General features: G+C 36.5%; 1 protein-coding gene across 10 annotated transcripts in view; it reads right to left on the minus strand.

The window, feature by feature from the left end:
* PLEKHA5 (pleckstrin homology domain containing A5) overlaps positions 1 to 18019 on the minus strand; it is a 178808-nt gene that overhangs the window by 21965 nt on the left and 138824 nt on the right. For 3 of the 10 annotated variants that reach the window (XM_082054113.1, XM_082054106.1, XM_082054108.1), the window contains exons 11-16: positions 17465 to 17933; positions 15835 to 15918; positions 13034 to 13153; positions 12304 to 12357; positions 6858 to 6938; positions 526 to 588 (exon numbers count right to left, since the gene is read on the minus strand). In XM_082054113.1, the coding sequence (XP_081910239.1) occupies positions 526 to 588; positions 6858 to 6938; positions 12304 to 12357; positions 13034 to 13153; positions 15835 to 15918; positions 17465 to 17933 (871 nt within the window). The remainder of the gene's footprint in view (positions 1 to 525; positions 589 to 6857; positions 6939 to 12303; positions 12358 to 13033; positions 13154 to 15834; positions 15919 to 17464; positions 17934 to 18019) is intronic. The other 7 variants (XM_082054110.1, XM_082054114.1, XM_082054111.1 and 4 more) reach the window with 4 other exon arrangements.

An 18019-nucleotide genomic window follows, 5' to 3' on the forward strand; every position in this document is an offset into this window, starting at 1 on the left:
TAAGAACCCTTAAATCATTATGTATACTCCTAGTTGCATTGTGCAAGAATGACTAGACATGCCTACTTATGCATATACAGTGTGATGGTATGTGTGCATTTTTCACCACCAATTTTACGCCAAGCCCCTTTTCTTTAGTAACTAGCAACCCAATACTCTAAACGCTAACTACCCATGCCAAATTTCGGTTTTGGCGTATCGGTCATATTTCCTGAGAAATTACATCTCTCATGCTTATAACTGAACTACAACTACAGAGTTTTTCCCTTATAAAGTAATCAATTCCTTTCTAGAAGTAATTCACCTTTGAACAGATATCATTCTTGAAATTTCAGTCTAAAATGTAATACTTCCTGCAAGTTAGAAGCTTATTACAAAAAGAGTCTTGTGCCCCTCAGTTTCACAAAGCAATTTCTGTTGGTAATCACCTATATGTTTCAAATCCAAATTCAAGGAGAAAATTATTATCAAAATAAAGAGAGAGATACCAACATTTCCAAGGAAGAAGAAATATAAACGACTTACATCAATATCCAGTTCTTCAGTTCTATATTTGTATAGTGTACCCCTACATTCTTCTTGTGTTAACTATAAGGAAGAATAATATTGCCATAAAACAACTTAATTGGACTATGAAAATGAAAGTACTGTTCAGCTTAAGAGTTTGAATGCAGAAATCAGCTTTTGCTTGCAAGTCAAACATACCACACTGAACAATATATTTTTAGCCAATATATATTAATGAAGGTAAGTAAATGGAATGTCAAGCAGACTGTCAGTAGAAAGTTGCATTAACTGAACAGGCTATGTTTCTAATGCAAAGTGGATTTTAAAAGATGTAAAACTAACTCATTCAAACATGGATTATGCAGGAAGATGAAACTGCCAGCATACACCTAGATACAGTCATACGTCATCATATACATTTTCTTAGGTGCATTCTAAATACAGGGGCTCATTCTACTTGGAATTAACCATTCCAGGCCCACTAAGGTCAAGTGTATTCACAAGAATATTCTGATGTGAATCTGACATCAGAACAGAATGGCCTAAGTATTCAAAATACATGTGAAATACCTTGTTACAGACATCTGATCAATAAGTGCCACCAAATACCTTTCTGCCTACTTTGTCATATGGATTCCCTTCCCTCTAACAAAGTATTATGAAAAATGCCATAAATGAAAACCCTTCTATTTTATCTTTGGACCTAGGCAAACTTGTCTCCTCAAGCCAGTCAGTATGTAAGGTACCCTCAAACTACTTTCATTAAGTTCTTAACTCAGTCTCTGAACTGGCTGGTAACAAGATTTAAAAATATTTAAGCTGAAAAAAGATAGTGCCCCATTTTAGAACGGACTATAACATACAGTGACTACTTGGTATGCTGTACGGCAAGTACTGGCTATCAACCTTTTTGTTCTATTTAACTAAAAACATCTGTGCATTTAGTCCCAACATAGATGCTTTCCTTTCATGTACCTGTTATAATTAAGTCATTGCGACTTAATAGTGCAAGAAAGACTACATAAATACAAGTCCATGTTAAAGGACACTTAGAAAGAAAAGGACTAGGGAAGGGTTAATCAGACAAGCATTCCAAACATACAGTAAATCTTCAACACACTTAAGTGTTTCATTTCAAGACATTATGTCCACATACCTCATGCAAATGCACCTGGTGACAATTTAAAAGTATGTATAGTGTATTAAAACCACACAGTAACTTTCTTTGAAATGGACATTTTATGAAAATGAGCATTGGAATATGAAAAAAGCCACAGCACTTTTGCACCTCATGAATGTCACAAAAATTAAGGTCTCTATTAAAACTCTTACTGTTGTAGAGTTGTGTTTTTTAACTGTAGATTTTATCACAATGAGAGGAAAATGAGGAATGGAAATATTTCAAAGAAACTCATAAACATGGCCAAATGTCTCTAACTTACAGAGAAAACCTAGTTACATTTCACAACAGAAAGATTTTACAAAAGGAAGATTATCCCCTATTAGATAAATACATCTTCCTAAGACAGTGCTCAGCATTTTGTATAGCTTTCCTGGAAAAATGTAATGTTATTTTTCAAGCCAGTATTTTTTACTTTTTTTCTTTTTTTTTTTTAAGAGACACATTTTTTTTTTGCATTTAAACCTTAATTATAGCAGAGTTTAAAACAGCTTGCCAATTCAGCATCTTTATCCTTGCCTACCCCCTAAAAGGAATATATTTTAAGTATTCAGAAAATGAACACACATTTTCAAAGAATACCATACACGTGCTATTTCTTTTTATTAAAACCCTATCACACTTTTAAAACTGCTGCCACCTTCTTGCTTTTGTCAGCAGTATTAGTTTCTCACAACAGGCAGTGCTGGAGAGCCGCTTCATTTCAACATTTCTGCTGCCACATTTTACAGAGATTTAACGCAAAACCCCTAAAAATAGTAAGATACACTTAATCCACCTCTGACAAAACAGCATCTCCTCTTTCCACAGCACACCTATAAATCAGCTTCTGGCAAAAAGTGTAGAATGCTATTGCATGCTACTGGAATTATGAGAGGAGTTGCAGCAGGCAAAATATACACGTTACAAACAAGCTTAACAACTTCATAACCCTGGAGAATGCATCATAAGAGCTCCAATGATCAAGTTATCGATATGTATTTTACATCACGTTCAATAAACAACTCTCTCTCCAAATCGTTCCTACAAATACCAGGACAGTAATTTCAGAGAAAGAGTGCCACCTGCTGAGCCACTGACATGACTTGCTGCTGACTTCTATACTGTTCCTCGACATTTGCCTACTCAAATACAAAAAAGTCCATTCCTCTTAACATGGTGAAATACACTGCACAGCTCCCAAACATTAAGGGGCAGCACACTGAATACCTACAAACAGAACTTATCATTTTTGAAAGGCAAACTTCACACGCAGTTTGGCTAGACGTGTCTTATACGGGAAAAGGTAGTGACCTTAATTGAATCTCCATCTTCTGTTAGAAAGAAATTGAATCTCCATCTTATTAATTTGTCATCTACTTTACAGTCTCACTGTACAGTCCCCATCTGTAAAATCCCAGTACCAGATGAATCCAAAAAGTGGATAAATCCACCAGAATGGACACAACAGGAGATAAGATGAGGCTGAGAGAGTTGGGGCTGCTCAGCTGGGAGAAAGCAGGTTCTGGGGAGACCTTATTGCGGCCTTTCAGTACCTAAAGGGGACCTGCAAGAAACCTAGAAAGGGACTTTTTACAAGGGCAGGTAGTGATAGGACAATGGGTAATGGCTTTGAACTGAAAGAGGCAAAATTTAGACTAGGTATGAGGCAGAAATTCTTCACCATGAGGATGATGAGACACTGGAACAGGCTGCGCAGAGAAGCTGTGGATGCCCCATCCCTGGAAGTGTTCAAGGCTGGGTTAGATGGGGCTTTGAGTAACCTGGTCTAGTGGAAGGTGTCCCTGCCTATGGTAGTGTCGTTGGAACTACATGATCTTTAAGATTCCTTCCAACCCAAACCATTCTATGGTTTTATGTCCTTAAAGGGAAATTTCTTCCCAAATAAATGCAAATTAGGCAAATGTCTCTTGAGACATGAGGGGTTAAACCTGTTTAGGCAGTCAATATTAAAAACATGGAAGTGACAGTAGTATTTCATTACATTACATTACAAGCTATTTTCAGATTCTGCTAACCAGTCTGATTCAGTAAATATATGATGGGAAATTTCAGACCCTGAAAGCACAATACGCATCTCTGCAAGGTACTGCACTTGGAAATTAAAACGAGATAACCTAGGACGTTTTGTGGGGAACATGACGTTAAAGTCAGACTTCCAAGAGGCTTTTATTTTTTCTTTTTAAAAGTATTTCTTACTAACTGGAAGCAGGGCAAATGGGCATTTACCCTGCAGTAAGCAAGATTCTCCTCTAATTTTGCATAATGCAACAGATAACATTTCAAATACAAATTGGAAATACAGGATTTTTAGCTCAAATACAATCATTTCGTGTGTTCATAACCAATCCTGAAAAATACTTCTGCCTACAAATCCCAAAATCTAACATGCATAAGAGTTTAAATGTATGCAGCTGCAATAAGAATAAGAATAATGTATCCCATAAACAAGATCTCACTATCCTTATAGAAGGAAAAAAATCAAGGACTATTTTTATATCTTTTTAATGTATGAAGAACAATTACCCAAGCAAAGACCTGGATGCTAGCTTGTTGCATTCAGATTTTCATTTTTCCCCCTTTAGGGAACTCATAGACAGAAGAGGAACTTAGGATAATTCTACTTTTAAAAATCAGCATATACTGCTTTAGAAAACAAGACTAACACTTCTGACCCAGCATTAGAGAGAAACAAACAAACAAACATAAAAAAACAAGGTAGAAATGGGTCCAGACTGTAAATGCCTCTATTTTTCTTGTCTGTACATATGGAAACATTGCCCTGGCTTACAATTGTAAATTTACAGTACAGTCTGGAGAGGAAACTGATGTAAGTCAAAGTGATTTAAATAACTGTGAAGATGTAACAAGTCACAAACAAAAATTTCTTATAAATAACATATATGAAGTAGTACATATTTTAGGTATTTTACTGAAGAACCAACCACTACAAACAAACAGGAAGCAAGACACCTTAATTTTTAATTAAATACCAGCTTTTCTTGCTTTCCTTTGCTTAATCCTAAATGAGCTCAGTCATAAAACTGAACTGAATAAACTGAAGCAAAGAAAGATTCTTCCCCCTACCCGCAGGCATAGTTATGGTCAACAGAAACTACTTTTTCATGTTGACAACAAAACAGGTTTTGGTTGCTTACACAGAGACTTGTCCCAATTGTTTCCATTTCTTTAAAACTGCAGTGGGAAAGACGACTGGTAAAAACAATCTATTTTATTTGAATAAAAATTATACGTTGTTTAAACTTTAAATAAGTTGCCTGAATTTTAAACAGGTTAGTTTTGCACGACAGGAATTTAGAAGACTACCTAGGCAGTGAAGCTATAAGTGTATTTTTTTTTATGCTTTCCTGGAAGTCCTTTAATGCACATCTCATAGAGGAGACTTCAGCTGTGAAAGCAGTTCTTGCTGCTCTCCAGCTTATGCAATACATGGGTTCTTCTGCACAAGCCTCCCAACATGTCACAAACACTCTGACCTGAAGAGACTAAATCTCTAGTGACAAAAGGTTACTCAGTCTTCATGACCTGTTAGATTCACTGTGTCTTTGACAAGAATGTCCAAAAAGGTGCTTATTCAGTGTCAAATATGAAGCAGCAGGTGTGTGTATGAGGTGACGGAAGTGCTGTGCAGCAATACCTTAGCTGACAGCACAGCTACACCAAGACAGTGCTCTGGAATTTTTTGGTATCCCTAAATAAGTAGGCAGGCTAGCCCAGGTGCAGCTATACCTCAAATGTGACGATGTTAATATCAGGAGCTGAGCTAGTTTACCCTGACACATCCAAAGCACCTCTGTCCATTATATCTCTGTTGACTTACTTGTCTTACATACTCTATCACAGAGAATTGATTTGCTTTCAAAAAATCGTAACAGCTACACTCTTTAAAACAAAGCCCAAACACTCAATTTCATTTAAGGCTCAAGGGCACCTTAGTTCTCCCATTCCTTTCCCAAACAGTTTCTTCAGGTTCAATGTTAAAGCGCCTACTTTGCACATAGGAGCACAAATCAGATGATCCTGACATCAAAGTCACTCACAACCCAGCTTCCTTTGGAAAGCTGAGATATTTCTTGCAACTCTTCTGGATCACAAGCAGAGTTGACTTCCAAAATAAAATGAAACATGAAATTAAGCTGTGGCATTTTTTAGAAACATGGCGAAGCATTTATCACTAATAAACGATTGGTTTATGTGGCAGAACGCCTCCCTTACTTCAAACTATGCAACCTTTATATGTCATTGTGGCTTACAAGGGCATAAATACACGTGTAAGGGAACTGGTCAGATATTCCCTTCTGACTGGCAGCCAGAGTTGCGCACCTCATATGTTGCAAAATATCATAGTAATTCACATAAGAACAACATCTTTGTGTGGCTGAGGCTAGAAACTTCTTAAACATTTGCTGTATGTGACAGGAGCTATTAAGCCCCAGTATCCCTAAGACGCTGCAGTGCCAACAGATAGGTATTGGCCATGCTCATAAGTTAATGCAGGTCTCAACTCAGAAACAATATTTCCATTCACATTTCTGATGCTTCTTCCATCTTACCATTTACAACCATCACTAGATACTCTGTAAGTGTGCACGGTTAAGTCTGCTGTGACTTTATGAACAGACACTGCCTTTTGGATTTACAATCCCCAGATCAAAGTAATTTTGATCCTTCCTTTCTTCAGTGGCTAAAGGCTTGGTAGGTGCAAACAAAAACTTGTAAATCCACTTCCTAGAACAAAACAAAATTGCCAGAAATGACCAGGTAAACACCACTCACATGCTTCTGTAGTGGTCAAAAGAAAGAAGCACCTTTGAACACTAATTGCAGAGAATCATGCTAAGACAAATGTTGGAAGCTTATTGGAAGTTTGATGAATTTACTGGACACCTGCATAAAACATCAACTAATTAAATCATCTAGACAGAAAAAGTTATTCAAAAGTGTACATTTAATAGTTAACAACAAAAACGCAGCAAAAGCCATGCTAACGATACTGCAGCATTTTATAAAGCATGGATGACTTGTGGTTTTCCAAAGCAAATAAGAGAAACACCAATGTTATGAACAAATCTGAGGAACAACCAAAACTGTCACTAAGGAAAATTTTCGCAGATGATAAAGCAATTTCATTCACTATCCAAGACCTTACTTGCTGGTACAGTTGCGGTCTTAGCGCCGAGTTCTCAATCATAGTGTGAACCATGGTGATTAAAGGTTCATTCTCTTTCATCTATTTCAAATCAGGAGGAGCATACAGCAAACATCAGTTTACAGCATGGCTAGATTTGAAAGACGACACTGTAAAATATAGCCTCTACTTTAATTTTTTCTAATAATGCAGTAGATTACACTTTATCCCGTGCTTTTTATATATTCCGTCATTCAGTAATATCAACATCTGAAACGTTTCAAAATATCAAACAAATGTATCCAAAACACATAAATGCTCAAAACCAATGTAATATTTATTCACAAGTCTCCCTTTTTAAAAATAAAAATGCTTACGGTAAGTTCAGCTTTGCACAATATTGTAAAGTATTATCGGATTATGCAATAGGAACACTCAAACCTGTATGAGAAAATCTTTTAAACTATACATTTAATAGCTCAATGTACATTAAAAAGATAAAAGCATTCCCAGCCTCTGAATATTGAAGTGAGGTTTAGACATATGTTCATGTATTCCCAAATGCCTTTATATACTATACTGATTTATACTCAGAAACTTTGAATCATTACTCATTGTATTTATTCAACTGCATATATGGGTGTAAAACTGGTTTGGAACTGGTCAGATCTTTTATACAGTAATCAGTGTTTATTGATGTGTGTGCAAATGTCAAAACAAGATACTTTGATTATTACAGTAAAAATTGGATACATTTAGGATTTCAGTAGTAGTATGGGACTTTTGGTTTTAAAAATCAGACTTTCCTAAAAGTAAGTGTAAAAATACGAAACCAGACAGTTTTCCTCTCCAAAAGAAACTGAAAAGTCATTTAACGCACAATCGCCCTCCTATTTTTGTTGGAAACTTTAGCACTACCTGTTTCCAGTATGGTTACACAGGAAGGAAGTATGTGTATGAATATTTATGATCTTTAAGTGTCTCTATGTGTATATATGCACTCACCATGAATTTGCATGGCAAGGTTTTGTTTCACTGCTTGAAATGCAACAGAAAGCCTGAGTTTTTGATGCCTTTTGGAATTTCTTTCCCCTAATTATTTAGGAAAAAAACTAACTTGTACATTTGGAGAAGTTTTGTGTTCTTAAAGCATTATCACAAGGCTACTCCCAAACTGAAGCTGGGACACTATTCACATTGAATAAATGGCTCAAGGACAAATATTGATTTTCTCTCTCTCTCTCTCAAAAAAAAAAAAGTTTTAGTACAGTGAAGAACACCTTTTAGATGCTATATATAATACTTCTAGTATTTTTCTCAGTCTCTCCAATTACAGAAGTCATGAAAATGGGAATTAAGATTTTCCTAAGCATACTGAGGCATGAACTGCCTGATGCCACAGGGCAACACAGCAGTAAAACCAAAAAAAAATCCAGCAGCCTTGGCTTTATCACTTTCTTCTTCTAGTAAATAACTCTGTCTCCCCAAAAGTGATGCTTCATCGTTGCTTTTATCTTCACCGATGTAGTATATAAAAACATTTTCCAGTTGGAAGCAATGAAAAAAATCCCACCTCCTTGACATATGATCTATATGAACAGCTACATTATTTATGAGCAAGCATCCGAGTGGGTATTTTGTGTTTTAAACTGTTAAGCCAAGCTGTTGACAATTTTCCTCTTAGTTCCCTTTCCTAAATTATTGTCTGTGTTTGATAACACCCAACACAGATGACATTTCAGTATATGCTGTTCTGATGGTAGCAATCAGCTGGAATAGTGGCTCCCCACCAGTAGAGCTGACCTCACTGATGAGACAAGACCATATGTTACGGGTAACAAAAGACTGAGCTCAGACTGGCAGTTTTACCCATTTCCTCTCAAGCTTCCTGACGGTAAAAGCAGTGATCATGGGACCTGATCAAGCTTTCCTCCCACCCTTCCTCTGCTCTTTAATCTTCTGTCCAGAAAAAGAAGGAAAAAACACTTTTCCTTCCTGCCTTCTTTTTACAGCAATGCTGCCTCCAGCAGTCTTTCTTTCACCCTATAGAGCCTCTGTCCCTGAGCCTCCCTTCTGCCTCTGGGGAGGGGGAAAAAACAAAAGGCAACAGAAAGAACAACAGTTGTGGCTGGGTCAGCTCACTCTACCTTTCCCAAATAACCTGAAAAATACAAGTAAGAGTAGTATCCTATATGTTACAATATAGGACATCAAAGTTTAGGCTGAAACACAAGATATCAGATATGATCCAGGACATGTGTTAGCTTTGTCCAAACTCCCTTGCACTATTCGAGCCTCTCTTAATTTACTACCTTTTCCCAAAACCACCCTCAGAATCTCAGAAACAGGGTAGTGCAGAGAACAGAAACAGAACACCAAAACAGTGTGGACACTGGCTGTGGGACCTTCACTCCTTTATTTGTCAACTTCTTGTTCACGTTCTATCTATTTTTATGCACCCTTTGAAAACGGAAAGAAACTAAAACCAAAAGTACCAGCAGTAGTATATGAATTACTTAACACCTATGCTATTTACATAAATAACTCAGGAATGAAAGACTAAACGAAATTTAGTAGAGCTTCTACTGTGACAAATCAACCTGGGATATGCTGAGATCAATACGACAACACACCTGAAGAGTTTTACATAGATAGCTTGAGCTCAGTAGAAAAGGGTTTTTCAGCCAAAGAAAAGTTGTACTATCAATATAAGATTCAGAATTGTACTAAAAGACTGGTTTGCTGGGATTCTCCACAGTAACAGAAAGATTCAAGTGGGACCTCCTGCCACAGTTTTATTTACAAAGGAGAAAAATAAGTGTGTCTAGCTCTTATTTGAAAAAAAAAAAAAAAGTTCCTACTTTTTGTTACTGTTATTGTAATTACTGGGTACAAACATATTAAGGAGATTGCTGTCTTGGACTTAGTAATACACAGTAAGTGACCCCTTAAAATTTTATAACAGACAGGACTGAGATTATATGTGCCCTCATAAAATGCCCCAGGTTGGCAAACAAATCATTATTGCCCAGGGTTGCTAGCTGTGTCCAAAGAATCACTTCCTAGAATGCAAATGCCTTCTTCTGCCTCTCTATGAACCTTGAGCCAGCAGAGTGGTTCACAACATCACTTTAAAAATAGGATGCTCGAAAATAATTCTTTTGGTCATAAGGCATCAAAGAAATCATATGGCTGCATATATGTGTGTCAGCCTCTTTGATCTCTTTTTTCCCTATCTCTGAACCCCAACGACAACAACAAAAATTCTGAAAGCATAATACAAAAACATTGAAAAGTGTAACACAAGAATTTGTAAGCATCTCAAAAGGAAGTGGCAGCACAAAAAAGAAATATGATTTAAAACAGGCTATGGGATATTCTTGAGTCTTCATAAGAAAACCACCTAACCAGTAGACAACAACTCAGTTATCCTCCCTACACGTGAAATTTAGTCTGCCTGAAAATTCACCTGTGTATGAACTTACTCATTATTGTTATGTATGGTACTGAATTCTTTGTGACCAAAAAGGTGAGAGTTGAAGATAACTGGAGTTCCACCACAGGCTTTAGGCAAAGCAGATTTTGGCACTATTTTCAGAGATTAAATACTAGTGGAAATATCTAATTTAAGTACGCTGGGCATTTAAAATTCATGGAGGGCAAGCTGTTATCCGAGCTGATTACAGATGCAGATAATGAGGAGGAAAGGCCTCAATTACACTAAAAGAAACTTTGATTTTTTTTTTTTCTTTTCGACATAAAGGAAAACTAATAACAGACAAAGTAATAGAAAGATATAAATGAGATACTACCCCTAGAAGCAGTGGTACTCCAAGCAAAAATACTCAGGGGCCTTTATTTCATACAGGTAGGTATGCAGTATTATATTCAAAGAAGGGGCAAAAAGAAACACTGATCAGAAATTTGGACAAGTATTCTAACTTGCTCTTTCATTATTTTGTGATTAAGGTAATATATTTTAGACTTGATAATGTTTTCTTACTGTAAGAAAGGCAGTGATTTCTTGCACCTCTGGTAGGGCTAATTACAGCACATTTACAAAATTTAGACACTTGCCTAAATTAATGTTTGTCACATCACATCACATCACATCACACTACATTTCTAAATTTTATCTGATGCAAGTAAAAAGAAGATTCTTTTTACCACTCTGCATATTAAACATAGGCAATTGTCTCTGTTTAATCCTGTCATACTCACAAGCTTGGCTAATCAAGCAACAGCATGGTACATAGTTTTACACTCCACATGGAGAGTTATCCTTTCTTGGCAACAAGCTACATTGTTGAAGACAGAATTATTCCCTTATTTCAAAACATTATAACCTGGAAATATATGAGCTGGATGAAATATTTTGGCCCAATTTAGCAAGCAGTTTTTCCCTACTGTTTTGGATCTCCTGCAGCCCTTTAAGATAAGACAGAGATGTTTAGAAATGCATTGCCATCTAACTGAACTGGTCACAATTCACACCTTGTTTCCAAGAGATAATAGGAAAATAAAGTCACTGGGTGAACGAAACGTGTGTATGTGTGTTCATGTCTCTATGTGCATGGGTGGTTTTTAATTAACTCATTGAAATCCTATTATATGAACATGTAGGACATAAAAGTTTTAGGAACAGTTGGTTTAAGCATGTAAGACAGAAAAATGTCATTAGAAGAAAGAATATTAAAGAAGGAAAGGCTGTAGTGATTTTTACATTTTTAACTTATATTTCTTCTAAGCATTTATGACTGTTTCTTATAAGTGCTAGCAAAAATTTCCCATTTAAAACCTTCTCGCACAAAACTTGTGAAGAAGTCCCATTTGATCATGCAACAAAGCCATAAAAAGAGGTATGTGATATCACAATTCTTCACTTCGCAGTCAATTATGTTAGTGAAGACAGAATTGTACCCTCACTCCACAAGTTATCAGAAATTTTAATGAAGTAAAATCTTTTACTTAAGTAAATCTTTAAGAAATAACTGAACAAAAGGAGAAAAAGTAATAAGCCATGCTATGATTTGTTTAAAACATTTTTTGACTTTTCATTTAATGTCCTGTAGAAACATCTAGCTCTTCTTAATTTGAAAACCTAAATTTTCAGAAGTACTCATTTTCTATAAATTGCATGTGTGTCATACAAGTTTGGAAATATATTCTGAGTTTGGTTAAAGATGGTAAAATGCTACAGTTAGTGTTATTATTAGAAGAAAATGAAGAAGAGAATAATTAATTGGTGAGTGGCTACTGTATTCTGATGAATTTTAAACTGAGGATTTCTTCTATTACAAGTCAAATTTGTAATCAAGATATTCTGTGTTACTTAAAAAGGGCATCTATTAAATAGCCAGCTTCATGAAAAGCACTGAAAATCCCTCTCCCCAAACATTTCCAGCTTGATAAGAGCAGGCAAAAAGCATTAAGAAATGAAAACACACAAGAAAATTGCAAACCCCACCTGATGATCCAAATATATGGCATTCCTTTGAAGGTGATGTGAAAGAATCTCATTCTAGCAGGCAGCAGTCAGAGGGGAAAAGGAAAGGGACAGAAGGTGCAGAATGCATGAAAAGAGTCTTAAAAGATGTAAACTTGAGAGTGATCTTTCTGATTTACATAGAAATATAACACTGCTTTTATCTGCTTTTTTTTGGTGAACTGTTAGCAACTTTTGATCTGGAAACAAATGTGATGAAAGTTCGCCACGAATACGACTACAAACTACTACATTACATTTTGGTTTTACACGTAAAATACAGTAAGCTCATGTAAATGTCTACTACACAGACAACTATAAACCCTTTGATAAATCTCTGCTTTAAGTATGTCCTGATTTTTGTACATGGATTACTAATAAGATTGCATATGATATGAGGCATTATAAACAAGAAATGAATCTCATGATCTATCACTGCTAAATTTTGTTTATAATATCAATAGGTTAAAACCCTTTAAAACTTGAAACTTAACTACAATATATGTTAAAATATTCCTAATTTCAAGCAGCTATGAGTAAAACCTCAAAGGGTTAATAGCAGATCATCACATACACAGAGAATCAATGTTAGGCTATTCTACTCCCATAGCAGTCAGAAGACTTTGCATTAACGGTACAAGGCAAACTTTGATTAATGAATGACTACAAGTTAGCAAGAATGGTACATGACACACATTGCTTTATAGCTGACCTTTGGGCTGCTGGCCTCAAGCTTTAGTTGCATGAGCTGTGCTAGTGTGTGTTCCCGGATACTACTCAGTTCCGCTTGCTGCCGTCTCAGCTTTATTAGCAGCAGCGTGAGCTCCTCTGGCTGAAGGAGTGCAGTGTGAGAAGCCAAAGAGTAGAAAAAAGGTTAATTTAAATCCTAAACAACACTTAAACAAAATAAGGGTTCTTAGCATCTTTCTTACAAAAATTTTCTATAGTGATTCAACAAAAGATATACCATTTTTCCCAAATTGACCACTTTCAAATATATAATGAAGGGTTACATTTTAACTACTCAAAAAGCCATAATATTGTAACGTTCTGTATAAACGACAAAAACGTGAGGATATTGTAGGATACACCCCCCAAACTTTTTCTGACAGGCATATCGAATTGATGATATTAATTTAAGTGAAGGCGGAGACAACACCAGCCCTTAGGATATCATTACCTGCACACAGCCATTTGAGCTTTGTGAAAGAATCAAAAATTGCCCTCCAGAAAATTTAGTTTCTAAAATAATTCTTCAAACGTATGCATCAAAATTCAGAGTAAATAAAAAACCCAAGATAACTGAACCACGTCAGAAACAATCATCTTTCACAAAATAAAACTGCACAAGCATGACAAAACATAATATTCCGTCTCACCTTCCACGGGTCTGAGGCTACCAGTTAATTTACTGCTTTACTTTTATGACTAGGATGTACAATACAGCCTTAGGAAGGGATGAAGAATAGGATTTAAACCCCAATATTATATATATAATGGAAATGCAGTCACACTCAAATGGGTATTTGTCAGGTAATTCCACACAGATCAGTTTAGATCAGTTTGGGAAACTCTATCTGAACCATTCCTGGGAACCATTCCTATTAACAATACTTAAAAAAAATCCAAAACAAAAGAAAAAGAAACCCCATAACACTTAACATCACAAGTATTTTTGTTATGTTCCTGTTTGCTTCTGTTTCTTACACTTCTCCAGAATTCAATCTTATAAGAGGTTAAGTATTCATCCAGCACTTTGATTTTCTCACAAGTTCTGCGAGTTAAAAAAACCAACACCAAAATACACCCAAACACCAAATAAACCCTAAAACCCCACCTGCTCTCTCCCACAGTCATAGGATTGCCCCAAAGCAAAGAAGTAAGAAAAAAGTTCCAAAGAACCAAATATTAAATTACTGGAAAATGAATACCAACTTCTTAGAATAAAGAAGAAAAATCCGTGAGGGTAAGCGTGGCACTGCCACCGTTGTGAGCCCGTTCCAAAGCAGCCCACAAGAGGGAGCAAGGGATTTCCACATAGCTTCAGTTGTCAAAACCATTTACTTTGAGAGAAAACCAACACCAAAGCCAAATTGTCTAATGGCCCATCTCTCTCTTATAGTACTCTTTCAATACCTCGATTTAAAATACTTTATTTCAGAGACTAAGCATAAGAATCTAGACTGCTATATGACACATTTTCAAGTTCTCTCCAAAAATCAATGACAATGCTTTCAATCTGAAAATTAATATCATTTCAAAGCACGAGAAAACTTAATTTTAGAAATAAGAGAACTGAAAGCAGCATCTTCAAACAAAAGGAACAATGAATCACCTTTTCAAGATCAAAACTCTTCTTGGTATGCCCTGCAAGAGCCTGGTTTTAGTGCATTTATTTAATGGTACTTAAATACAATGTTTGCAAGGAAACTTTTTTTCCCATAGAGGAGCCCATCTAATAGTAACTCCTTCTCCACTATAGACATCCATCATGTTGCAAACATTTTCGACACCGCTCTAAGTGTTGTGCTTTTGATACAGCTCATGGGACTCTTGCAACAACTGCAACGCTGAATTTTGTTTAAAGAGCTACCTACAGGTTTCCTCCTCCGGCCCCTGCAACACTTGTGCTGTGGGCAGGACTTCTGGTTTCTACAGGCAGAAGCTTGGGCCTCCTTGGCCCCTACCCTGCTCATCAGCCCCAGGAGAGCTGGTGGGGCCACGAACCCAAAGAACCATCTGCAGAACACAAGGCACAGAGACAAGGCACCAGCTGCCAAAGGCCAACCCGAAAGTTGCTGAAGGCACCAGGGATTCATGCTGGGAAGTGCAAGAAACAGGGGTCAAGGCAGTGGAAGAATCGACTGGGGAGCTGCTGCCCACAGGACACTTCAAAATCTATATTCTCAATTCATAATTGCCTCAAACAGTAATTTCAGATGGAGATTGTGGAAAGGAGACAAAAACTCATGAACAAATGCAGTAAATTTAGGACAGTTGCTTAGCTTTTGGCTAAGGGTCATGTTTCAATTAGGAAGGTGGACAACATTCCCCAACATTACTTTGATGAAATAACTTCAATGAGGGTTTCGACTCTCACAGAAAAATGTGAGATGTCAGAAAGGACAAAATTTTACTAAATGCAGTTTTAGTATCCTTATGCTTTCCAAAAAACTTTATTTCTAGGATTTTCTAAATACTTAATGTTGAAGCAAGTGTTCTGTGATGTATACTACTCTCTCCCAGGAATTTCTGTAATGTAGCGAAGATGTTTTAAAAAAAAATTATCATCTGTATTTCTTAAAGAAAATTTGGAGTCAGCAGCTACACAATATTCTCAGAATTCAATTTAACTACAGAATACTACTTCATTTGCTTTTAAAATCCCTGATTATTAAAAAAGGCTACATTTAATGCAAGTTTTGAATAGATTAAGACTTCAGTGTTCCCTCCTCATACTTAAATAATTATTCTTAAGAAAAAACTGATCTACCAAATGAAAATGCAACTCACTGTTTTGCCTTGGAGGCTCTGAGGAGTAACAGGCTGTAAACTCAGACCTGCTGGCATTGACCTTCTGTCGGGCACAAAGACATGCTGTACAAAAACAAAACAGCGCAGTATGATCCATAGTTGTCTAAATACTCAACAATTATTAAATGAGAAAAAAAAAAAGTCCAGCCACCTTCATGCTCATGACAAATTTGCTATGATTTGTGTCAGCTTTGGCCAGTTATGCTCCCTGCTGATCTACCATCTAGGACACTTGAGCAGGCTTCCTCTAACTTCTAGAAATAACCCAGCTTTCATAATTCATTTAATTAACAGTCCTCCCTCGCAGCTGTTGCCCTAATCATAGCCCATGTAAACAACAACAATTTTAGTTTTTCACCCACCACTTGAAAGCTGTTAAAAACCTAAGGTCTCTATATAGATGGAGTTGAAATCTTAAATTTACCTTAATGATTTCAAACAGTCTTTAAATTCCCCACCTCTTAAGAACAGGTTTTTGTTTCTAAGCTAATGGAAGATGCTAGTTGTATAACTGAAAAAACACAAACCAGATGGCAAGAAAAACCAAAGGTAAAAAGGAATCTTGTATAAAAGATGCTAAATATGACATTAAATACTAGCATAAAGTGTTCCAGAAGGAATGAAATATGAGAAAGCAAAACACGGCTGAAAGGACAAGTAAGCACATGCTCTGCAGCACTGACCCTAGTGGGATTTCTCAGATTTGTGACAAGCACTGGTTACTAAATTTCCAGTGCAGTTGAGACAAGGGATCTCAAAACAAAATGACTCCTTTGTCGATAAGGATCTAAGAACTTTCCAAAAAGAAGACTTAGTGAACAACTGTAAGATGTTTACATTGCTTTAAAGTGCAGTTAAATATTTTTCCTGCATCAAGAGACATAAAGACAACTGAGGTAAATATTTAGCAAAAAGCTTCAGGAGCATTTCATAAAGGTCTAGTTTTACATTCACCTTGAATATTTTTTCTGTAATGTCCAATCTATTAAAAAATATGCATAACACAAGCATGATGGATATAGCAGATCCACATATGGCACCCAAATAATTCTTTATCTTTCACTGATGAAGACTAGCAAAGTTACGCTAGTCAGGCACTAACGTTCTGTGCAAATAGACTCTGATCATCTTCAGTGATCTCCCTAATAGCTCAAAGGCATCAAAAGAGCAACTACACTCGGCTCTCTGCTGGAACCCATAGCAACCACACTTGTGGCTGAAGAACAGAAAACAGCACATGGAAAGAAATGTGGGATTTTTAGTCCTATTAAGAGTTCCAGCTAAAAAAGCTAGAAGGAAGAAAGATGTCTGTACATACAACAAACTATTCTGAATAATTTGCCTGTTGACTCCTTTCCTTTAGAGAAACGTAATATCATGGATAGTAATAACAGGACAAGTTTTCACTAGGGTATTAGAAAAATATATTTTTACGACCTTTAGATTTTTACATGCTTTTAAAAATCAAACCATTCTCCATTAAAACACTAATGTAATCTTCATTATAATAAAATATACCATAGTGCAACGTGAGTTTTACAGAAATGGTACACTTTTTACTAAAAAACCTTGTAAATAAGAATTTTGACTATTAAAATTAGTATTTTACCTTAGTATGATGTGTCTTGTGTCTGCGATCAATAGTCACATCTCCTCTTTGCACTGGTGAAGACACTTCTGATCTGTAGGTCCGCTGTGGGGAATATCCTTGGAAGCCAGCAATTGAACCATGAGAAGGCGAGGTGGGAATCGAATGCATTGGCTGATCAGAAATATTAATCATAGTTTTTGGGCTACTTAAAGTACTGTGTCTAGTAAGAGTCGTTTGCTTATTGTAAAACTGACGTTGCTGCCACTCATAGAGCTGCCACATCGTGTCATCCCGCATCGACCTCCGTTTTTCTTCGGCGGTTACGGGTCCCACGGCTCTGTCATAAGCTGCTGGCGCGATGCTGCAGAGGCTCTCAGGCCGGGCTTTGCTGTTCCTGGGCAGCGTTCTGTAGCCTTCTGGGTACCGGGGCAAAACTTGAGGTCGGTGGCTTGGCATGTTTCTTGGTAACGTCTGGTATGAGATTACGCTGAAACACAAAATTTCCTTTTATTAGTGGACAGCACTAATATTACGGCAATATAAACTCCTTCAATATTGGTTAGGTTCATCTAG

The sequence above is a fragment of the Streptopelia decaocto genome (genome assembly GCF_964273445.1).
Source record: "Streptopelia decaocto genome assembly, chromosome: 1".
Taxonomy (NCBI): domain Eukaryota; kingdom Metazoa; phylum Chordata; class Aves; order Columbiformes; family Columbidae; genus Streptopelia; species Streptopelia decaocto.